The following is a 26139-nucleotide window of genomic DNA, read 5'->3' on the forward strand; positions in this document are numbered from 1 at the left end:
AGCATCAGACAGAGAGAAAAGACCACCTATATGGTTAAGTGATTTTGTGTCACTCAATATTTATCAAGAGGTTCCATACCCTATATCAAACTACATCAGTTATGAAGGTCTGTCTTCATCATATAGAGCATTTATTACTACCTCCTCAAATGTTAATGAGCCTACAACTTATGCAGAAGCAATAAGAGATCCTAGATGGATAGAGGCAATAAAACAGAAATTGATACATTACAGAATAATCATACACGGGACATAGTTTCCTTGCCTGAAGGAAAAACTCCAATAGGGTGTAAGTGGATTTATAAAGTGAAGTATAAGGCTTCAGGTAAAATTGAGAGGTTTAAAGCTAGGTTAGTAGCTATAGTCAAAAAGAAGGAATTGATTATCAAGAAATTTTTTCTCCAGTAATTAAAATGAAAACTGTGAGAACAGTTCTTGCAATTGCAGCAAAAGAAAAATGGCATATACATCAAATGGATGTATATAATGCATTTCTTCAAGGGGACTTATATGATGAAATCTACATGGAGCTTCCACAAGGATTTAAGAGCCATGGGGAGAAAGTATGCAGGCTCATCAAATCCTTGTATGGGTTAAAACAAGCTCCAAGACAATGGAATGCAAAGCTAACTGAAGCTCTAATAAAATCTGACTTTAAACAAAGTCAGTTTGATCACTCTTTATTTATAAAGAAGACTCCTGAGGGTATCACTATGGTTTTAGTATATGTTGATGATATGTTGATAACATGTGATAGTTTGAAATTAATTGAAGAAACAAAAAACAACTTGCATCACGTGTTTAAAATGAAAGATCTAGGTGAACTAAAGTACTTCTTAGGTATTGAGTTTGCAAGATCTAAACAAAGGATATTAATGCATCAAATGAAGTATACTCTAGAGCTTATATCAGAACTTGGGTTAAGTGCTGCTAGACCCATAGCTACTCCACTAGACACTAATACAAAACTGACAACCAGAGAATATGATGATCACTGCAAAGACCAGGTATCAGATGATCCTCCTACATATACTAATTCATATCAAAGATTGATAGGCAGACTACTTTATCTAACGCTGACCAGGCCAGATATTTCCTTCAGTGTCCAAACACTTAGTCAGTTCTTACAACAGCCTAACGATCACATATGGAAGCAGCAATGAGGATTGTCAAATATATCAAGAACCAACCAAGAAGAGGGATTCTATTATCCAGTTCAAACAACAACAACATTACTGCCTACTGTGATGCAGACTGGGCAGCATGTCAAATTTCCAGAAAATCAGTAACAAGGTACTTAATCAAGATAGAAGACTCATTAGTAGCCTGAAAATCAAAAAAGCAAACGACATTATCTAGAAGTTCTGCAGAGGCTGCATACAGAAGCATTGCAACTACAGTAGCTGAACTCATTTGATTACAAGGTCTCATGAAAGAAATTGGCATTGAAGTAACCTTACCCATTGAAGTACACAGTGATAGTAAAGTTGCTATCCAGATTGCAGCTAATCCTGTATACCATGAGAGAACCAAACACATCGAAATAGATTTCCACTTCATAAGAGAAAGAATAATACAAGGACTGATAGTAACAAAGTACATCCCCAGCAAAGATCAACCTGCAGATATCCTTACTAAAAGTCTCAACAGAATTCAACATGAACATCTAATGTCCAAGCTAGGAGTTCTAAACATTTTCTCACCACCTAGCTTGAGGGGAAGTGTTGAGAAAGAAGTAACATAGGTATTAAAGTATACGGGCATTTTAGTCTTTACACTCCTTTAATTTTCGTTAGTCATATCTATTAATTAGTTAATAAGCAAATTAGTTGAATTCAGATTATTAGTTAAAACACCTACCTATATATATTGTAATGAGATAATTTGTTCAGATAATAAGAAAGATATGAATTCATTATCTTCTCCTCTCATTCTCTCTCTAACTTCTCTCTAGTCGACATTCTTCATCTTCTTCCTTGAATTTAGAGTTTATAATCTGAAATTGATCATTTAGTTCAGAATTCAATCTAACAAACTGACCCAATACCTAAAACCACTTATTCCTTTTCATTCTGAAAAATGTCAAGCACTCATAATGTTGTTTATTGTTGTCCGCACATTTCGTTCATTGACTTATAGCCTTCCAATGTATAATAACCTGCAAACCACATCGAGAATGTAAATTGCACTAAGCATACATGCTCGACCTAGAAGACATTGAGGGGGATGTCATCTGTACGGATGACCACCCTCCAAACCAACTGGGTCATCCCCAAAGGGACATCTTGAGAAGTTTATCACTAGACATAGAATAGTAAATGAAAATATGAGTGTTTGGGCATAAGTCGGGTCATGTATTAAATCGATTTAGGGTTGAGTAGGGTTCTAAATTGGTCCAAGTTTTTAATTACGTATTTTACTCCCGCCGTTTTAATTTATGTGATGGTGTTTGACTCAGCACCAAGTTTAAAAAAGAAATTAAGATTTTCGAAATTTGTGGTCTAAAATGAGCCATAAATATTTATTCTCTTTGGAACTGAATAAAAAAAAAAGAATATCATATAAATCAGAAAGATGACCATTGAAGCTAATTAGGTAAGGTAAAGTGACTTTTGTAAGACCCCAAAAAAAACCATTGAAGCTTAATCAGGTAAAATTAAACTGATTTTTGGAAGAAGAAAAAAAATAGATAGATGACTTTGATAGCCAATTAGCTAAAATTAAGTAATCATCTGAACAATCAAGTCTAATTTTTAATGACGGGGAGAAACACCCTAGATGAGATTCTCCTTCGTAAGATACAATTCGCAGCGATTGCCAAGCTTTTACAGACTTCAAGTATTATATACTCCAAATAAATAAGGGGTATTATCATTTTTAGTACGCGCCAGAAACTATTTATATCCGATAGCCAAAAAAGTGTATATAATTTATATAATTTTTGTATATAATATACAATATATATATATATATATATACAAAAATAGACTTTTTCAGCTATTACGTACTTTGAGAGCGACTATACAATGTCATTTTTCTAATAAATAAGGGAGTATGCTATTTGAGAGACTACCAAATAAATCTTGAACTAATTAATTGAAAGAGGGGCGAATGAAAATTTGTTTAGTATAGAGAAGAAACTCTTTTATTTTTTGGGTGGGAGATGTCAAATGTTAATATAGCCATTAAGGGAGAGCACTTAGTGGAGAGAAGGCAAATCAATTTCATGGGGTTCTTTGCTAGATGAACAGAAATTGGTTGGATTTTGCCAATAAGGCTTTTTTAAGGCCACTCTTTAAATTTAGATACTTTTTTTTTTGTTGAGAAACTAAATTTAAATTCCTCCATTAGCTTAGTGGTTAAATTTATCTTTAGAAGAATTTGGATTTCTTCTTCTTTTTGCACACAATGTAACCCAATGATTAACTGGGACAAAATTTAAATAAATTAAAAAAAAGGCCATTTGTGCGAATGCAGGGAAGGTTATACCTGATTATTCCAATGAATCATGGGGCAAGTGCACATATAGTCATTCTTAGGTATGCTGTTTAGAGATTAGTCAGTACTTATTTTGTCATGAAATTTTAAACTAAAAATCATAACTTTAGGATAATTCAGTATATTTTTTTCCTGAAAAATTGAACTGATATACTGAAATTGAGGATGCATTAGTTAATTTCTAAATAACAGTTCTTTAAAGTGGCTACCTGGTGTCGTTTCTACGTGAATCATTACTTATGAATGAACCTAGTAAGACAATATTATGGGCTTTATTGTGGGAGAAATTCAAAAATAGCCAGATTTACAACTGATCGTTCAAAAATAGCCCAATTTCAAAAGTAATCGAAATTTAGCCACTTTTCATGTAAAGATAAATCTGAGCGAAAACACTGTTCAAACCCTGGAAAATACGCCAGTATATTATACTGGAGTTCCAGCATAAGTATGCTTGAACTCCAGCATATTATACTGGAGTTCCATGATAAGTATGCTGGAGTTCCAGCATAGGTAACTCAAGCATAATATACTAGAGTTCCGGCAAGTATAATTGTCCAGTATAATATACTGGAGTTTGGATCACTGGTGCTCCAGTCTCCAGTATCTTATACTGGAGTCAGCAAAGTATATCGGTTCAGCATAATATGCTGGAGTTCATATACAGGTGCACCGAACTCCAGTATATTATGCTGGACCGGTCTCTGTTGCAGCAAAATAATAGCTATTTCTTATTGACTTCGTAAACGCTGGTTATTTTTGAATAATCAGTCCGAACACTGACTATACCGTACTATTTTTACCTTTATTGTGGTATCGTCGTTTGAGTTTGAGTTAATGGGCCTCTAACAGTCAATGGCTCCGTACTTTCTCTATCTAATAAGATTGAGTTTGAGTTTGAGTTTAAGTTTAAGTTTTACATTCTTGCCACACTTCATACAATAAGATAAGAAATTCGGTAACTTTAGGTGGAAATGAGATAGTTGAAAACAATGTTTTAAAAGGCAAGGGCGTGAGGCGAGGCGTTTTACCTTTGACGAGGCGAGGCGTAAGCCCTGAGACATGGGGCGTAAGTCCCACGGATCATTAAATTTTATTAATTTCAAGAATTTTAAAATAGCATAAAATAAAAAATATCAATAAAAATTACATTAAAATCACAAGATTATAACAACTAATATATTTAAAATACTTACAAATTATAATTCGACTATGAATAATATGAAAAGTATGACATATATTATAATATGCAAATTAGCTGCAATGTCGTTGCTACTCAAACATCAAAATTAATGTATTTGATACGAAATCTTATATGTATCTCTTAATGAGTAATAATCTTGAAAGAATTTCGATATTATAATTTGATATTTTTTTTAAAATACTTGTTTTATTTAATATGCTTTCTGTTTGAAAGAGAAATTATATAAAAACATAATTCACAATTTAAATATGATTCTATAGCATCATTTATTTTAAGTTTCAACAAGTTAATAAAGTGACACATAATTCACCATACTATACCATGATAGCTAATTATTTGTAAATAGTTGCGCTAGCTAATACAGAGTTATTAAATTAATAAGTATTGAATCTCATAAAAGTAAAAAAAATAATATTTAGGAAAAAATTATTAAAAAATTATGGACTATTAGATAATAAAGACATAACAAAAGTTAATAAATACTTTTTAAATGAAAGATTTATTTAAAATTTACTATCATAGTAGTCTTAGTGGATAACGTGCAATAATTTTTATTTTAATTATGACATAAAATATGTTGGGATATATACTATTAACCATGGATTTTGGTTTGGATATAGTATTTATTATGGAATAATTATTTATTTAAGTTTAACAAAGTTTTAAATAGATCATATATTCGTTTGTGTCCATTACTTATATAGTAGATGATTTAGTATATAGAGTTTAGCTTATACACGAAACATTAAATCATTGGTTCTTATAAGTATAAAGATCATGTTCACAATCTAGTGATGGAATTGGACAAACCATCAGGAATGATTGTAGCACAAGACTAAATGTAATTTATCTTGATTATGAGAATGGTTTAGTTCCGACTTCTTGTGCTAGTACATTTTGTATGTATTGAACGGACCAAGTAGAGATAAGTATTTTATACTGACTTAATAAAATAAATTCTCTAGCCATTAAATGTACTTATACTCTTAATCTTGATATAATTATTAGTAGTTGTGTATATTATTTATTATTTTGATTTACTAAAAGGCAAGATTTTTTTGTGGGTCAATATGCCTGGTAAATTAGACAATGATGATATACATTGGCGAAGTAATAATTAGTTGATGGAATTCATATCTCGGTCTAGAGATTGATGATACGCCTTTATGAAAGCTTATAAGTTTTTATTGTGTAAACCCTGCAGGTGGATTTTGTATCCGTCACATGAAATAAGTTAAGCGAAGGTCTAAAGGAAATAATCAATGAATTAAATTGTCAGTAATTTAATTTATTCGATTAGTATCTGAATCTTAACATGGGGAGTTAAATAATGTTTAATGGAAGAATTTCGAACTTGAACTGAGGAGTGCAGTTACGAATTTTTAGTGGAATAATTCGTAATTTATTATGGTAGTATTAATTCAGATATTTCGAATTAAGTCCATAATAGGAAGCCTCGTTAATTAAATACTGCGGTCCCTACTGTGACCGAATAATTAGGAATTAAATGGAATTATTATATTTCTTGGTGGAAAAGTAAGACCCAACAGGTTTAGGAAAATGTTTTAAACCCTAAAACATGTGGCTATATAAAGTGGTCTTATTCCATAAGAAGGCTATGGTTTTACTATACAGTTTACCTAGGAGAAAGCCCACACGAGTTTCGCTTATTCCGGTCATTATTCGGGTCACACAGTAGAAGACTGTGGAACTGGAAGATGTTCCCGTGGATGTTTTCGCTCTTGCTTGGAGGTTCTTTTCGCGATCGCTGTCACGCTTCAAGAGATAAGTATCGATCTTATGTTTGATTAAATCTGTGATTATGTGTTGTCTATATTACATACAAGTGATCTTGGCTATTTACTTCCACTGTTTATACCTGTTTTTCATCAATTGGTATCAGAGCGTGCTTGCATCTACGCAGATAACGTGGTATATTCATGTAGATGTGCATCTGTAACAATGTGAATTTGTTTTGATGAATTCGTTTCTACGTCTGAAAATATGATTGTTTCAGTGAGAAATCGTTGCGCAAGGTAAAGTTGTTTGAACTGTCGTCGACGGCTATAGTCGACAAACAATTTGTAGTGTTTCATAAATCCTTTATTGGAAAAGAAAAAGAAAAAGCAAAAACCCAAAGCCGAGGAGAAGGTCCCTGGCGGCAGAAGCTATGTAGTTATAATTTTCTTTGATTAATGTCAGGTTTTCTTATAAGAATTCTTGGTGTGTCTTGACTGGGTTTTGCTTTTTAATTAATCATAAAAAAGGGGGAAAATATTACATCATATTCTATTAGTGGGTGCAGTGGGTGGTGTAATGGCTCTTTTAGTTTTATGATGGAGAATTTTCTTTTGCACTTATTGTGCAAGGTAATTGGTCAAAAACCAATTTCAATCACAAAGGGATTTGTTGATAACGTTAATTTTTGCAAAGTGAATGGCTAATTTTTACCCATTAATTGTGAATGATTCCACGTGCACAAGGAACTGCTGGCGATCAGCTTGCTTTCAAGTTATTTGTTTTAATAGCTTGGTCTCTTAATTGCCTGAATCACGTTCTTTCAATATTGGTATTATTATCTCCTCAAGTATATTGTAATTTTGTATAAACTAAGAATTACTATATATGATTAATAAATAGGCACCACTAAAGCGATTTATTTATTTGAAATCATTAAAAATTCTTAAGGTATTTATACATATGATATTGTATCATGCATGGATTAAGTATTTATGATTAATAAATATGTACTACCAAAGTGATTTATTTATTTGAAATCATCAAAAATTCTTAATGGCTTTATATATGTACAATTATACCTAACACATGGATTGAGAATTACAATTAATAAATAGGATCCACAAAAGTGGTCTATTTATTTGAGTCATGAATACATGTACTCAATGTACCATGTGAAAATTAATTGTCGTTGATAAGTTTACGCTAGTAGTAGAGTTTTCATTTACACCAAAGAGGTTTACCTCTTAATACTAGTAACATTTTATTCATGAGAAAAGATATTAAGGATTAAAAATGTGAAAGTAATATCTTGGATTCTTATGTGTATAAACTAGGAGGACAATTTGATGCAAGAGGAAATATTATGTACTTTACACAAAAGAAAGGACATAATCAATGTCATCTGCTCATGGAATAATTATAAGGAGAATGAAAATTAATATCATATTTATTTTAATTCATGAAACTGCATAAAAGGTTATTCTCCGAGTTTGATTACAAGCTGGTGGTCATGAATTTGACGAACTCCGATTGACCTGAAACTTGGTAGGTTCATCGAAAACGATCTAGTGAGAAAAACTCACTGTAATGCAGTGAATCATGCTGTTTTTCGGCATTTTGAGGTCGTTTAGATGGTTTTTCAAGCAGTTTATGTTATAAATATGAAAAATTATTCTTTATTTATCAGCTATATTTGTGTTAAATTTGAAACATGATGTCACGACTCGGGGTTCCCACCCTCAGGAGTCGTGATGGCGCCTACTCGTAGAAGCTAGGCAAGCCAGGAAAATTTAAAAACTTTTAACTACTTTATTTTAAGCTTTTTTAACAACTTGCATTAACAGGTGATAAACATTTAAATGATAGCGGAAGATGAAATTAAACGGAAGACTTAGATGAATATACTACAAAAATCGATACGAAAAGCCAACATATGTCTCTACCCAGAAACCGGTGTCACAATATTCACGGACCGTCTATGACTACTACATACAAATGTCTGAAGGAAAGAAACACAGTCTGTCTCGGATATAAGTGATAACAGAATATGATAATAGATAGAAGAAACATCGGGCATGTGGACGCCTGCAGGACTACCTCGGAATCTCTGTGGACTGAAGGCTGGCTCCCAAGCTACTGATCCAATGCTGCTCCGGTATCTATACAGAGTGCAGAATGTGGCATCAGCACAACTGACCCCATGTGCTGGTAAGTGTCTGGCCTAACCCCGGCGAGGTAGTGACGAGGCTAGGACCGGACTCCAGATAAACCTGTGCAGTTATATGACATATGGCGGAAAATAAACAGGAATAAACAGCTTAAATGGGAATGGGTACATGCTTTGGGGGAACATATCAAATCCAACAACAACTTAGTAAGATATGAAAGGACAATTCAATAGCTACAACAATACAATAACAATACTGTTGCGGCGCGCAACCCGATCCCTTATCAAATAATATTGTTGTGGCGTGCAACCCGATCCACACATATAACTGTTGCGGCATGCAACCCGATCCACATATATAACTGTTGCGACGTGCAACCCGATCCAATATAATATTTGTTGTGGCGTGCAACCCGATCCATAAATATATATATATATATATATATATATATATATATATATATATATATATATATATATATATATATATATATATATATATATATATAATGTTGCGGCATGCAACCCGTCCCAAATATACAGTCAACAGTGATCATAATAACAGTACCGACAAGGGGTCAACAATAAACTACACTATCCAGGCAAGGGAATTCAACAATACTAGTATATATGTCTCGGCAAGGGAGAATCAGTTATAACCAATCTTAACTCAACTCCTGCTCTTCTCAATTATCCCCATTTCTCAATCATAAGTATCTTCCACGAAAATAAACTAAAGTCTTTACTCATTATCAAGAATTCACCCACTATAGCATTCGTAGTACCAACTAAGAATACAATAAGTATCAATTTAGGACTCACAGTTATGCTCAACACCAACGTATAGATACTCGACACCATGCCTATACGTCGTACTCAGCAAGAAGCAATTAGCAAATGGGACCCAACTCCTAATCCTTCAAGATAAGGTTAGACCGAACACTTACCCCGATGCCTCGAACACAACTCAAGTTTTAATTATAGCTTTACCCCTTGATTCCACCGCCAATTCGCTCATATATAGCCACAAGTTGCTTAATTACATCAATACACGCTAAATGAATCAATTTGAATGCATGAAAATGAGTTTTCCAAAGTTTTTACACAAATAGTCAAAATCGCCACCGGGCCCACGTGGTCAAAACCAGAGGTTCAAACCAAAACCTGATTATCCATTCCCCCACGAACTCAAATATATAATTTGTTTTGAAATCGGACCTCAAATCGAGGTTCAAATCCCCAATTTTGAAAAATCTAGGTTCTGCCCAAAATACCTAATTTTCCCCATGAAAATCATTGATTTGAAGTTGAAATTATATTAAAATATGTTAATGATTGAAGAAAACTAGTTACAAATGACTTACAATTGATTTGGAGAAGAAAGGTTGTTTGAAAAATCGCCTCTTATATTTCTTTGGGGTTTTGAAAAATGAAAAATGACAGAAAATCCCGTCTATTTATACCCGTCTCAGACCCCCTGTGCGGACCGCACAAAATGGACTGCGGTTGCACAGGCCTTCCTGAGGGTACTGCGGTCCAGTGCCCTGTGCGGACAACACGAAATGGACTGCGGCCGCACATGCCTCTACCGCGCACCGCACAAAGCCGATCGTGGACCACACTGGCCCCCTTCCGCGGTCGCACACGTTTTTGTGCGGACCGCACTGGTGGGTTCAAAGACCTGCAACTTCTCTGAACCTGCAACAACTGTGTTTTTAGGCCTAAGGCATCCCAGAACCTACCCAAACTCACCCGAGCCCTCGGGGCTCCAAAGAAAATATACGCAAAATCCTCAAAAGTATCCTACGGACTTATTCGTGCAATAAAATCGTCAAAATAACATCATGAACATCAAATTAAATCTCGAGATCAATGAAATTTTCTCAAAACTTCTTTAAACATCAACTGTGCGATTTAAATCCGAATCACGTCATATGGCATCCGTTTTTCACCAAATTCCACAGAAACATCTTAAATCATATATAAGACCTGTACCGGGTGCCAGAACCAAAATACGGGCCTGATACCATCATGATCTAAGCAAATTTTATTTCAATTTTCCTTAAACAATTTCAGAAAATAATTTCCTTTAAAAATTCATTTCTCGGGCTTGGGACCTCGAAATTTGATTCCGGGCATATGCCAAAGTCCCATATTTTCCTACGGACCTTACGGACCGTGAAATCACGGGTCCGGGTCTGTTTACCCAAAACGTTGACTGAAGTCAAATTTATTCATTTTTACAGTCAAAGCTTATCATTTTCACAGATTTTTACATTTAAGCTTTCCGGCTACGCGCGGATTGTGTACGCAAATCAAGGTGACTCTAAATGAGGTTTTTCAAGGTCTCGGAAACACATAACGGACAGAAGAAGGAAGTACATGAGTCGGGGAAAAGATGGGGCTAATGGCTCCGCATATCGGACTCGAACTTTCAGGTCGATGCCTCAGGAGGCTGACCTCTCCACTAAACACGAACAAAAGGAAAACGCTTCGACCTCAACTAACGAACCTGCTGGTCTATAATAGCTACCGGCTCTTCCTCATAAGACAAGTCCTTGTCCAACTGGACAATGCTGAAATCTAACACGTGGGATGGATCACCGTGATACTTCCGAAGCATGGACACATGAAATACTGGATGCACGACTGATAAGCTCGGCGGCAATGCAAGTCTATAAGTGACCTCTCCCACACGATCAAGAATCTCAAACGGACTAATGAACCTAGGGCTAATCTTGTCGTTCTTCCCAAATCTCATCATGCCCTTCATGGGCGACACTCGGAGCAACACCCGCTCACCGACCATAAAAGCCACATCTCGAACCTTGCGATCTACATAACTTTTTTACCTGGACTGAGCTGTACGAAGCCTATCCTGAATAATCCTGACTTTGTCCAAGTCCTCTTGAACCAGATCCGTACCTAACAATTGAGCCTCTCCCGGATCAAACCATCCAACCGGAGATCGACACCACCTGCCATATAAAGCTACATAAGGAGCCATCTAGATACTCGATTGGTAGCTGTTGTTGTAGGCAAACTCTGCTATAGGCAAGAACTGATCCCACAAACCTCCAAAATCGATGACATAGGCTTAGAGCATATCCTCCAAAACCTAAATAGTCCGCTCAGACTGACCGTCCGTCTGAGGATGAAATGATGTACTCAACTCAACCTGAGTGCCCAACTCTCGCTGAACTGCTCTCCAGAAATGTGAGGTAAACTGCGTACCTCGATCCAAAATGATAAACACAGTCACACCATGAAGACAAATAATCTCCCGGATATAGATCTCAGCTAACCTCTCGGATGAATGTGAGACTGCCACAGGAATGAAATGCGCTGACTTGGTCAGCCTATCAACAATAACCCATACTGAGTCGAACTCCGGGAGTCCAACAACGAAATCCATAGTAACCCACTCCCACTTCTACTCGGGAAGCTCAATCTTCTGAAATAAACCACCAGGCCTCTGATGCTCGTACTTAACGTGCTGACAATTTAAATACCGAGTCACATATGCAATAATATCCTTCTTCATTCTGTGCCACCAATAATGCTGCTCAAATACTGATACATCTTTGCGGCGCCCGGATGAATAGAGTACCGGGAGATATGGGCCTCCTCTAAAATCAACTCTCTGAGTCCATCCACATTAGGCACACAAACTCGACCCTACAATCTCAAAACTCCATCATCATCTAAGGCAACCTGCTTGGCACCTCTACGCTGCACCGTGTCTCTAAGGACACATAGATGGGGATCATCATACTGCCGATCACGAATACGATCCAATAATGAAGAATAAGCGATTGTGCAAGCTAGCACATGGCTGGGCTCAGAGACATCCAACCTCACGAACTGATTGGCCAAATCCTGAACATCCAAGGCAAGCGGTCTCTCACCGATCGAAATATAAGCAAGACTGCCCATACTGGCTGACTTCCTACTCAACGCATCGGCCACCACATTGGCCTTTCCCGGGTGATATAAGATAGTGATATCATAATCTTTCAACAACTCCAACCACCTCCTCTGTCTCAAATTCAACTCCTTTTTCTTGAACAAATAATGAAGACTCTTGTGATCCGTAAACACCTCACATGCCACGCCATACAGATAATGTTTCCAAATCTTCAATGCATGAACAATGGCTGCCAACTCCAAATCATGAACTGGATAGTTCTTCTCATGAATCTTCAACTGCCGTGAAGCATAAGCAATGACCTTGCCATCCTGTATCAACACTACACCAAGTCCAATACGAGATGCATCACAATAGACTGTATAAGGCCCTGAACTTATGGGCAAAACCAACACTAGTGCTGTAGTCAGAGCTGTCTTAAGCTTCTGAAAGCTCACCTCACACTCGTCCGACCATCTGAACTGGGCACCCTTCTAGGTCAACCTGGTCATCGGGACTGCAATGGATGAAAACCCCTCCACAAACCAACGATAGTAGCCTGCTAATCCTAAGAAACTCCAAATCTCTGTAGCTGATGTTGGCCTAGGCTAGTTTTTAACTACCTCAATCTTCTTCGGATCCACATGAATACCCTCTGCTCATACAATATGACCCAGGAATGCAACTGAACTCAGCCAAAACTCACACTTCGAGAACTTAGCATATAACTGACTATCCCCCAGAGTCTGAAGAACCACTCTGAGATGTTGTTCGTGCTCCTCCCGACTGCGAGAATATATCAAAATATCATCAATTAAGACTATCACGAATGAATCCAAGTAAGGCTTGAACACTCGGTTAATCAAATCCATAAAAGCTGTTGGGGCATTTGTCAACCCGAATGACATCACCAAGAGCTCATAATGCCTGTACCGAGTGTTGAAAGATATCTTAGGGACATCGGATGCCCTAATCCTCAACTGATGGTAACCAGATCTCAAGTCAATCTTTGAAAATACCTTGGCACCCTAAAGCTGATCAAATAAATTATCAATCCTCGGCAATGGATACTTATTCTTGATCGTAACCTTGTTCAACTACCGGTAATCAATACACATTCTCATCGACCCATCCTTCTTCTTAACAAACAACACTGACGCACCCCAAGGCGAACCACTGAGTCTAATGAAACCTTTCTCAAGCAAGTCTTGCAAATGTTCCTTTAACTCTTTCAACTCAGGCGGGGCAATACGATATGGCGGGATAGAATTGGGCTGAGGCCCAAAGCCAAATCAATGCAAAAGTCAATATCCCTGTCGGGTGGCATACCCGGCAGGTCTGAAGGGAATATTTTAGGGAACTCACAAATAATGGGCACAGAATCAATAGATGAAACGTCAGCACTGGAATCGCGAACATATGTCAAATAGGCCAAACACCCCTTCTCAACCAAACACCAAGCCTTCACATACGAGATAACACTACGAGTAGAATGACCAGGAGTCCCTCTCCACTCTAAACGAGGCATACTCAGTAAAGCTAAGGTCACAGTCTTGGCATGACAGTCCAAGATAACGTGGTAAGGTCATAACCAGTCCATCCCCAATATAACATCGAAATCAACCATGTCTAAAAGCAACAAATCTACACGAGTTTCAAGACCCCCAATCACCACAACACAAGAACGATCGACCCGATCAACAACAATAGAATCACCCACCGGTGTCGACACATAAATAAGAACACCCAATGAATTACTAGGCATGATCAAATACGGTACAAAATAAGATGACACATATGAGTATGTAGACCCTGGATCAAACAACAATAAAGCATCTCTATCACAAACCAGAACCGTACCTGTGATAACTGCATCTGAATCCTCAGCCTCGGGCCTGGCTGGAAGAGCATAACATCGGGCTGGGCTCCACTACCCTGAACTACATCTCTGGGATGGCCTACAACTGGCTAGTCTCCACCTCTAGTGGCCTGAGCTCTACCTCTAGCACCTCTACCTCCACCTCTAGCTGGCTGGGTGGTCTGTGGAACACCTGGTGCATGAACCATAATGCGGGAACCCTACTGCTACGACTGATTACCCACTAACCTTGGACAAGTCCTCCTGATATGACCATACTCACCACACTCAAAACATCCACCTGAGTGTTGTGGCTGAGGAAACTGAGACTGACCCTGGCAACCCGAATGACCACCCCGAAAACTCTAGAGCGGCGGTGCACTGCTAGGAGCTGGTTGTACACTGTAGGACCACTGATCAGAATACGGCATCTGCGGACCACGGCTACCTGAAGCACCATGAGAAACCTGAAAAGCTGCCTGAAAGGGCCTAGGAGGATGGCCTCTACCATATGAATCTTTGCCTCCAGATGAGGTACCACTGAATCTACCCGAATGACGGGGCCTCTTATCCGACCCATGACCACCTCCCTATGATAGAACCATCTCTACTCTCTTGGCTACATTGGCCGCCTCCTAAAAAGTTATCTCACTCCCAGCCTCCCTAGCCATCTGAAGACGAATCGGCTAAATAAGACCATCAATAAACCTCCTCACCCTCTCTCTCTCGGTAGGAAGGATGACAAGGGCATGGCGAGCCAAGTCGATGAATCTGGTCTCATACTAGGTAACCGTCATAGAACCCTACTGGAGACGCTCAAACTGCCTCTGGTAGGCCTCTCTCTAAGTAATGGGGAGAAACTTCTCTAGAAATAACACTGTAAACTACTCCCAAGTCAAAGATAGTGATCCGGCTAGCCTAGCCAAGCAATAATCTCTCCACCAAATCTTGGCGGATCCAGACAAGCAAAATGTAGAAAAATCGACCCCATTGGTCTCAACAATACCCATGTTCCTGAGAACCTCGTGGTAGCTGTCTAGATAATCCTGGGGATCCTCAGTACATGCGCTGCTAAAAATAGAAGTGAAGAGCTCGGTAAACCTATCTAGCTTCCACAAAGCATCAGCAGACATAGCTACTCCATCATCGGTCTGAGCTACCACACCCGGCTGAACTGCTCCAACTGGCTGAACCGCTGGAGTTTGAATCTGGGGAGCTACCTACTCTGGAGTGCAGGTAGCAGAAGTCTGGTCCTCTCCTCCAGCCTGAGAGATAGCTGGTGCCACAGGAAGCAAGCCTGCTCAGGTGACACTCTCCATGAGACCCACTAATCGGACCAAAGCATTCTGAAGAACTGGGGTAGCAATAAACCCCTCTAGGACCTGAGCTGGGCCCACTGGAACTGCTGGGGTCGAAACCTCCTCATCAAAATCAACCCGAGGCTCCATCACTGGTGCTGATGCTCGGGGTTGAGCTTTGCCCCTACCTCGGCCTTTAGCACATCCTCGGCCTCTCCCTCTGCCCCTATGGGAGCTGCTGCTGGGGGTTCGAGCTGCTGAACGGTAGATGAGGAAGCGCGTGTACTCGCCATCTATGAAAGAATAGAGTAGAAATTCAATTAGTATTGAGAAACAAAACCGCATGATAGGAAAGAACAAATGTGAAGTTTTCCAAACTCGGTAGCCTCTGGGGATAAATACAGACGTCTCCGTACCGATCCCTCAGACTCTACTGAGCTTGTCCGTGAATTGTGAGACCTATGTAACCTAGAGCTCTGATACCAACTTGTCACGATCCGGAGTTCCCACACTCAGAAGTCGCGATGGCGCCTACTCGTAGAAGCTAGGCAAGCCAGGAAAATTTAGAAATCTTTAACTAATTTATATTAAGCCTTTTTAACAGCTTGCATTAACAGGTGATAAACATTTAAATGATAGCGATAGATGAAATTAAACAGAAGACTTAGATGAATATACTACCAAAATCGATACGAAAAGCCAACATATGTCTCTACCCAGAAATCGGTGTCACAACATTCACGGACCGTCTATGACTACTACATACAAATGTCTGAAGGAAATAAACACAGTCTGTCTCGGATACAAGTGATAACAGAACATGATAATAGATAGAAGAGACACCGGGCCTGCGAACGCCTGCAAGACTACCTCAGAATCTCTATGGACTGAAGGCTGGCTCCCAAGCTACTGATCCAATACTGCTCCGGTATCTGCACAGGGTGCAGAGTATAGCATCAGCACAACCAACCCCATGTGCTGGTAAGTGTCTGGACTAACCCCGACGAGGTAGTGACGAGGCTAGGACCGGACTCTAGATAAACCTGTGCAGTTATATAATATATGGCGAAAAATAAACAGGAATAAGCAGTTTAAATGGGAGGGGGGGTACATGCTTCGGGAGAACATATCAAATCCAACAACAACTTAATAAGATATGAAAGGACAATTCAATAGCTACAACAATACAATAACAATATTGTTGCGGCGCGCAACCCGATCCCTTATCAATTAATATTGTTGCGGCGTGCAACCCTATCCACACATATAACTATTGCGGCATGCAACCCGATCTAATATAATATGTGTTGTGGCGTGCAACCCGATCCAATATAATATCTGTTGCGGCATGCAACCCGATCCATGTATATAACTGTTGCGGTGTGCAATCTGATCCAATATAATATCTGTTGTGGCATGCAACCCGATCCATAAATAAATAAATAAATATATATATATAATGTTGCAGCTTGCAACCCGTCCCAAATATACAGTCAACAGTGATCATAATAACAGTCCCGACAAGGGGTCAACAATAAACTATACTATCCCGGCAAGGGAATTCAACAGTACAAGTATATACGTCCTGGAAAGGGAGAATCAACTATAACCAATCTTAACTCAACTCCTACTCTTCTCAATTATCACCATTTCTCAATCATAAGTATCTTCCACGAAAATAAACTTAAGTCTTTACTCATTATCAAGAATTCACCCACTATAGCATTCGTAGTATCATTTAAGAATACAACAAGTATCAATTTAGGACTCACGGTCATGCTCAACACCAACGTATAGATACTCGTCACCATGTCTATACGTCGTACTCAACAAGAAGCAATTAGCAAATAGGACCCAACTCCTAATCCCTCAAGCTAAGGTTAGACCGAACACTTACCTCGATGCCTCGAACACAACTCAAGTTTAAATTATAGCTTTACCCCTTGATTCCACCGCCAATTCACTCGTATCTTCACTCGTATCTAACCACAAGTTACTTAATTACATCAATAAACGCTAAATGAATCAATTTGAATGCATGAAAATGAGTTTCCAAAGTTTTTACCCAAAAAGTCAAAATCGCCATCGGGCCCACGTGGTCAAAACCCAAGGTTCAAACCAAAAATCGATTAACCATTCCCTCACGAACTCAAATATATAATTTGTTTTAAAATCGGACCTCAAATCGAGGTCTAAATCCCCAATTTTTGAAAAACTTAGGTTCTACCCAAAACACCCAATTTCCCCCATGAAAATCATTGATTTGAAGTTGAAATCATGTTAAAAGATGTTAATGATTGAAGAAAACTAGTTAAAAATGACTTACAATTAATTTGGAGAAGAAAGGTTGTTTGAAAAATCGCCTCTTATGTTTTTTTGGGGGTTTGAAAAATGACTCAAAAATCCCATCTCTTTATACCCTTATCAGACCCCCTGTGCGGACCGCACAAAATGGACTGCGGCCGCACAGGCCTTCCTGAGGGTACTGCGGTCCAGTGCCCTGTGCTGACCGCACGAAATGGACTGCGGCCGCACAGGCCTCCACCGCGCACCGCACAAAGCCGACCGCGGACCGCACTGGCCCCCTTCCGCGGTCGCACACATTTTTGTGCGGACCGCACTGGTGAGTTCAGAGACCTGCAACTTCTCTGAACCTGCAACAACTGTATTTTTAGGCCTAAGGCATCCCGGAACCTACCCGAAACTCACCCGAACCGTCGGGGCTCCAAACCAAATATACACAAAATTCTCAAAAACATCCTACGAACTTATTCGTGCAATAAAATCGTCAAAATTACATCATGAACATCAAATTAAATCTTGAGATCAATGAAATTTTCTCAAAACTTCTTTAAACATCAACTTTGCGATTTAAGTCCGAATCACGTCATATGGCATCCGTTTTTCACCAAATTCCACAGAAACATCTTAAATCATATATAATACCTGCACCGAGCGCCAGAACCAAAATACGGGTCCGATACCATCATGTTCTAAGCAAATTTCATTTCAGTTTTCCTTAAGCAAGTTCAGAAAATAATTTCCTTTAAAAATTCATTTCTCGGGCTTGGGACTTCGAAATTCGATTCCGGGCATACGCCTAACTCCCATATTTTCTTACGGACCCTCCGGGATCGTCAAATCATGGGTCCGGGTCCCTTTTCTAAAACATTGACAAAAGTCAAATTTATTCATTTTTACAATCAAAGATTATCATTTTTCACAGATTTTTACATTTAAGCTTTCCGGCTATGCGCCCGGACTACGTATGCAAATCGAGGTGACATTAAATGAGGTTTTCAAGGCCTCAGAAACAAACCTGCTCGGGTGACACTCTCCATGAGGCCCACCAATCGGACCAAGCATCCTGAAGGACTGGGGTGGCAATGAATCCCTCTAGGACCTGAGCTAGGCCCACCGGAACTGCTGGGGCCGGAACCTCCTCCTCAAAATCAACCTGAGGCTACGCCACTGGTGCTGCTGCTCGGGGCTGAGCTCTGCCCCTACCTCGCCCTCTGCCCCTAGTAGAAGCTGTTGCTGGGGGCTCGGACTGCTGAGCGGTAGATGAGGAAGCGCGTTTTCTCGCCATCTGCGAAAGAATAGAGTAGAAATCCAATTAGCATTTGAGGAACAAATCCGCATGACAATAAAGAACAAATGTGAAATTTTCCTAACTCTGTAGCCTCTGAGGATAAGTACAGACATCTCCGTACCGATCCCTCAGACTCTACTGAGCTTGTCCGTGAGTTGTGAGACATATGTAACCTAGTGCTCTAATCCCAACTTGTCACGACCCAGATTTTCCTACCCTCGGGAGTCGTGATGGCGCCTACTAATGAGAGCTTGGCAAGCCAACCCTTAACTACCTTTTTCATTAACAAATTACTTATTTTAACAATTATTAGTGATAGCATAAAAACAACGGAATTAAATAAATAAGCGGAAGACCTAAATTAAATAAGCTAAACAATAATGCGAAAGTCAACATATGCCTCTACCCAAGAACTGGTGTCACATCACTCACGAACTACTAAGAGTACTAAATACAGCCGTTTGAAAGAAATATAACACTATTTGTCTCGAATACATGATATAACAGAATGAAATATAAGATAGCGGAGACCAGATTCAGAAGAATGCTTGGAAAGCTATAATTAGGCATTGGGTTCGCATTGTTTAACATTTATTGATGTATTGAAGTCATTATTGTATAGATACAATTGATTTGGAGCCAAATTCTAGAGAAAAACGGTAATTGAGGATTGATTTGGCCGTGGAAGTTTGAGGTAAGTGTTTAGTCTAACCTTAGCTTGAGAGATTAGGAGTTGAGTCTTATTTGTTACGTGTTAATTGTCGAGTACGACGTATAGACATGGTGACGAGTATATATATGTTGGTATCTAGCATGATCGTGAGTCTTTATATTGCGGATATTCTAATTTTTGTTGTATCTTTCATGCCCTAAATGATGATTTCTATATGTTGTAAAAAGCATGTTAAAGAAATTGTGATCTTTGAACTTCGAGGAGTATTGGCTCGAGTTATAATACGAATTGTGAAAGTATATGAGATAATTAAACCCTTTGGAGCATTGACTCAAGTGGTAAAGTGAGTTATAAAGTAAAAAGTGAAAGAAAGAGAAGGAGTTATTGAATTGTTCCCTTGCCGGGATGTTTGTTGCTTTGTTGATTATCTCCCTTGTCGGGATGTTGAGATTTATTGATATTGTTCCCTTGCCGGGATTTAGCTATTTAATTGTATTCCCTTGCCGGGATTTCTACCATTAGTTGTCTACTCCCTTGCCCTTTTGTTTGTGATTGTTGTTTGGGTGAGGAAGAGTGTTAAAGCACGAAGGGTGATGTCGTGCATATTATTATGATACGATTGATTTGGTGAGAACGAGAGTAAAAGCACGAAGGGTGATGCCGTGCACATTTTTATTATCACTATTGCTTGGGTGAGGACGAGAGTAAAAGCACGAAGGGTGATACCGTGCAAATTGCTGAATTCTGATCCTTGTTGATATTCTGGCTTTGTTGTTTCTTTCTTTTATTGAGGTTTTCTATTTGGAACTATTACCTCCCCATAGCATGTTTCCCCTTCTCACATTGACTAATTATTTCTTGTATTTCTTTTCTGCTGTACATATAGATATTTGAACTGCACAGGTTATTTGGTAGTCTTGTCCTAACCTCGTCACTATTTCACCAAGGTTAGGCTAGGCACTTACCAGCACATGGGGTCGGTTGTGCTGATACTACACTCTGTGCTCTTTTGCACAGATCCAGGTATTGGAAAACAGCAGTAGTGCGGGAGCCAGCCTTCAGTCCACTGAGACACCGAGGTAGCCTTGCAGGCGTCCGCAGGCCCGACGTCTCCTCTATCTTAAATTTCATTCTGTTATCTCATGTATTCGAGACAAACAGTGTTATATTTCTTTCAAACGGTTGTATTTAGTACTCTTAGTAGTTCGTTAGTGATGTGACACCAATTCTTGGGTAGAGGCATATGTTGACTTTCGCATTATTGTTCAACTTATTTAATTCAGGTCTTCCGCTTATTTATTTAATTCCGTTATTTTCATGGTATCACTGATAATTGTTAAAAGAAGTAATTTGTTAATGAAAAAGGTAGTTAAGGGTTGGCTTGCCTAGCTCTCATTAGTAGGCGCCATCACGACTCCCGAGGGTGAAAAATCCGGGTCGTGACACCAAGATCACTTGCATGTAATATAGACAACACATAATCACAAATTTTAATCAGCCATAAGATCGATACTTATCTCTTGAAGCGTGACAGCGTTCGCAAAAAGAGCCTCCAAGCAAGAGCGAAAACATCCACGGGATCATCTTCCAGTTTCACAGTCTTCTGCTGTGTGACCCGAATAATGACCGGAATAAGCGAAACTCGTGTGGGCTTTCTCCTAGGAAAACTGTATAGTAAAACCATAGCCTCCTTATGGAATAAGACCTCTTTATATAGCCACAGGTTTTAGGGTTAGCCTTTTCCTAAACCTGTTGGATCTTAATTTTCCACCAAGAAATATAATTCCATTTAATTCCTAATTATTCGGTCACAGTAGGGACCGTAGTATTTAATTAACGAGGCTTCCTATTATGGACTTAATTCGAAATATCCGAATTAATACTACCATAATAAATTACGAATTATTCCACTAAAAATTCATAACTGCACTCATAAGTTCAATTCTAGTTATTTCTTTGTCTAGTTCCTGTAAAAAATAGTTTACTTCTAGGAATATAGTTTATTAAACAGTCCTTATCTAGAAAAATGTATTTGTTTTAACAATTGCCTTACTTTCTTTAGGACAATAAAATAAAACTACATTCGTTTTCTTGGATATTCAATAAACATGCACTTATCCATTCTTAGTTCTAACTTACATATCCGCTTTCCCTTTCAGCACATATGCGGGACAATCCTATATCTGAACATGCCACAGACTGAGCTTACATTCATTCCATTGTTCTATAGATGTCCCAGGTACTAACTTAGAAGGAGCAAAATTCAGAACGTAATTTGTAATTTCCAGGAAATAGTCCAAAAACAAATAAGGCAAATCTGAATAACACGTCATTAATCTATCCATGTCCAAAATAGACTTATTTCTTCTTTCTACTACACCACTCTATTATGAAATTTTCGGAGTAGTCAAATTGAGATATAATCCCTTATTCTAATAAGTAACAAAAGAACTCTTTTAGAGAGGTACTCGCCATTACAATCAAATTGCATTAACTTAATATATTTCCTTGGTGCTTCTTTGTTTCAAGTCTTAAAAATCTTGAATTACTTAATTCATTAAGATTTATGGTGCATCAAATAAATATATTAATATTTTGAGTAATTATTTATGAACGTCACAAAAAATACTCAAAACTATCTCTTACCAGTATGTTCATTTAACCATACAAATCAGAAGGGATTCATTCTAGCTTATCACTAGCTTTATTTCCTTTTGAAGGGAAACAACCTTTAATCAAATTTCCTTCCAAACATGATCTACAAGTTGGTAGTGTCTCTACTTTCAATGAACCTTAAGGTCCATCCTTGATCAACTTAAAATCTTATCCAGATTAATATGACTTAGGCAAAAGTGTACAGATAAGTTTTACTCAACTTTGAAGAACATATTCTCTTATGAGGTAGACTAATATTGTTCTGTTCAGGAGAGACATTAATATACAATAACAAGGTCATGCATTTATGTACCACAAAAGATAAAATATTTATCAAGCTCAATAACTCAAGAGTTATTCGAAAAATAAAACAAATATCCATCTCTTATTTTGGCCAGAAATCGGAATTAAATTCCTTCTAACAAAAAGTACATATATTGCATCCTATAAATTAATCTTATCGTTAAAAGAAAATTTTAACAAGTAATACGACAAATTGCATAAAGTCATTGTGGAGTTGAGATAAAAAATATTAAATAGATCATAATAAGTCAAAATATTGAATAGTAAAATTCAGACTGCATTCAATATTTATATACATACATGCATCTCGAATAATAAATTTTGATGGGAAAAGAATCATTCATGCAAAGTATGCTATATAATGCAAGAGTTATAGAATCCAAAAATAAATAGAACCAACTCAGATGGAGAGTATACTATTATTTTTAGTCAATTGTATATAACCTTTTAGTACGAAAATTTTAAACACTATACACATATATGTCATGCATCTTGAATAGCAATTTCGATAGGAAAAGAACTACTCATGCAACATACATATGTAATGCCATATTATTCACTCAAATAAATAAAAACAGACTCAACTCAGATGGAGAGTATACTGTCAATTTAAGTCAAGTGAACATCATAATTAATAGCTCTAGTTCCATTGATCCAACATGTATACTCAGATGGAGAGTAAGTACATGATTTCAATAACTAGTATTTACTTAGTGAGCATACAATAAATTTATCCGATATGGAGGAAGACCTAAAGTCGACACATAAATTTACACTCACTTGAAATTAATGGTGGAAGACCATAAAAATATATTTCTATCACCACTTAATCATGGTTGAATTATAATTACAAAATTGATTCAACGTGTAAACTCAGATGGAGAGTCAATACATGTTATCAACTACTAGTAATTATACTCAGTAAGTTCACAATAAATTTATCCGATATGGAGGAAGACCTAAAGTCGACACATAAATTTACACTTACTTGAAATTAATGGTGGAAGACCATAAAAATATATTTCTGTTACCACTTAATCATGGTTGTATTATAATTACAAAATTGATTCAACGTGTAAACTCAGATGGAGAGTCAATACATGTTATCAACTACTAGTAGTTATACTCAGTAAGTTCACAATAGATTCATCCGATATAGAGAAAGACCTAAAGTCGACACATAAATTTATTATCTTACTATAAATAAATAGTGGAGACCATAGGGGTTAATTCATATCACCACTTGATCACAACCATGAAATTTTCTCTAAGGATTAAGTTCCAAAATTCACAAAATGCTCAAAAAAACTATCTAAACAGTCATGAAGTACTAAATCAATGTTATCCACTGCATACAACAAGTATATTTACTAGGGTTTTTCGATAGACTTACTAAATTACAGGTCAATTGGAGATCATAAAAGTCATGATCTTCAAAACAACAACCAAATTTGAAAAGCTACCATCTAAGCATTTTTAGGAATTTAAAATATGGCATACATTCCAACCATATATCAGTTCATGTAAAATAAACATGCGTCATCATGTTTTATATTTAACAAAATACGACCGACATAAAAGGAATGACTTTTCGTCTGCAAATCACATTTTAATCCGTCAAAGCTCCAAAAAACGCATCTAAATGGTCTCGAATCATCAAAATATGATGTGATTCACTGCATAGCAGTGAGTTCTTCTTAACTGATCGTTTCCAATGATCCTGCTGAATTTCAGGTCATTCAGATCGTGAAATTCACGATTGCCAAAAACTAGACCAAATTCGAATAAATAATTTTTGGCGTATTTAGGATTAAATCCATGTGATTTGCATTCTTGCTATATATCATATTAAGTTAAATCATCATGTGTGATGATCCAAAAGGTCATCACTTGCGTTAAATTAAATTCTGTGTTTCTGAGGCCTTGAACAACCTCATTTAGAGTCACCTCAATTTGCGTACGCAGTTCGGGCGCGTAGCCGGAAAGCTTAAATGTAAAAATCTGTAAAAAATGATAATCTTTGATTGTAAAAATGAATAAATTTGACTTCGGTCAACGTTTTGGGTAAACGGACCCGGACCCGTGATTTGACGGTCCCGGAGGGTCCATAGGAAAATATGGGACTTGGGCGTATGCCCGGAATAAAATTCCGAGGTCCCAAGCCCGAGAAATGAATTTTTAAAGGAAATTATTTTCTGAAATTGTTTAAGAAAAATTGAAATGAAATTTGCTTAGAACATGATGGTATCAGGCCCGTATTTTAGTTTCGGCATCCGGTGCAGGTCTTATATATTATTTAAGACGTTTTTGTGGAATTTGGTGAAAAACGGATGCCATATGACGTGATTCGGAATTAAATCGCAGAGTTGATGTTTAAAGAAGTTTTGAGAAAATTTCATTGATCTCGAGATTTAATTTGATGTTCATGATGTTATTTTGACGATTTGATTGCACGAATAAGTCCGTAGGATGTTTTTGAGAATTTTGCGTATATTTGGTTTGGAGCCCTGAGGGCTCGGGTGAGTTTCGGGTAGGTTCTGGGATGCCTTAGGCCTAAAAACACAGTTGTTGCAGGTTCAGAGAAGTTACAGGTCTCTGAACCCGCCAGTGTGGTCCGCACAAAAACGTGTGCGACCGCAGAAGGGGGCCAGTGCGGTCCGCGGTTGGCTTTGTGCGGTGCGCGGTGGAGGCCTGTGCAGTCGTAGTCCATTTCGTGCGGTCCGCAAAGGGCACTGGACCGCAATACCCTCAGGAAGGCTTGTGCGGCCGTAGTCCATTTTGTGCGGTCCGCACAGGGGGTCTGAGAAGGGTATAAATAGACGGGATTTTCAGTCATTTTTCATTTTTCAAAACCCCAAAAAAAAAATAAGAGGCAATTTTTCAAACAACCTTTCTTCTCCAAATCAATTGTAAGTCATTTTTAACTAGTTTTCTTCAACCATTAACATCTTTTAACATGATTTCAACTTCAAATCAATGATTTTCATGGGAAAAATTGGGTGTTTTGGGTAGAACCTAGGTTTTTTAAAATTGGGGATTTGGACCTCGATTTGAGGTCCGATTTCAATACAAATTATATATTTTAGTTCGTGGGGGAATGGGTAATCAGGTTTTGGTTCGAACCACGGGTTTTGACCACGTGGGCCCGGTGGCGATTTTGATTTTTTGGGTAAAAACTTTGAAAACTCATTTTCATGCATTCAAATTGATTCATTTAGCGTTTATTGATGTAATTAAGTAACTTGTG

General features: G+C 37.9%; 1 protein-coding gene across 1 annotated transcript in view; it reads right to left on the bottom strand.

Moving 5' to 3' along the window:
• Positions 1-1266: 1266 nt before the first annotated feature.
• Positions 1267-26139, bottom strand: part of LOC138876985 (uncharacterized) — a 64240-nt gene continuing 39367 nt past the window's right edge. Inside the window, exon 4 of the mRNA XM_070156310.1 lies at positions 1267-1511. Within this exon, the coding sequence (XP_070012411.1) occupies positions 1267-1511 (245 nt within the window). The remainder of the gene's footprint in view (positions 1512-26139) is intronic.

This window comes from Nicotiana sylvestris, chromosome 1, assembly GCF_000393655.2.
Source record: "Nicotiana sylvestris chromosome 1, ASM39365v2, whole genome shotgun sequence".
In the NCBI taxonomy this organism is placed as follows: domain Eukaryota; kingdom Viridiplantae; phylum Streptophyta; class Magnoliopsida; order Solanales; family Solanaceae; genus Nicotiana; species Nicotiana sylvestris.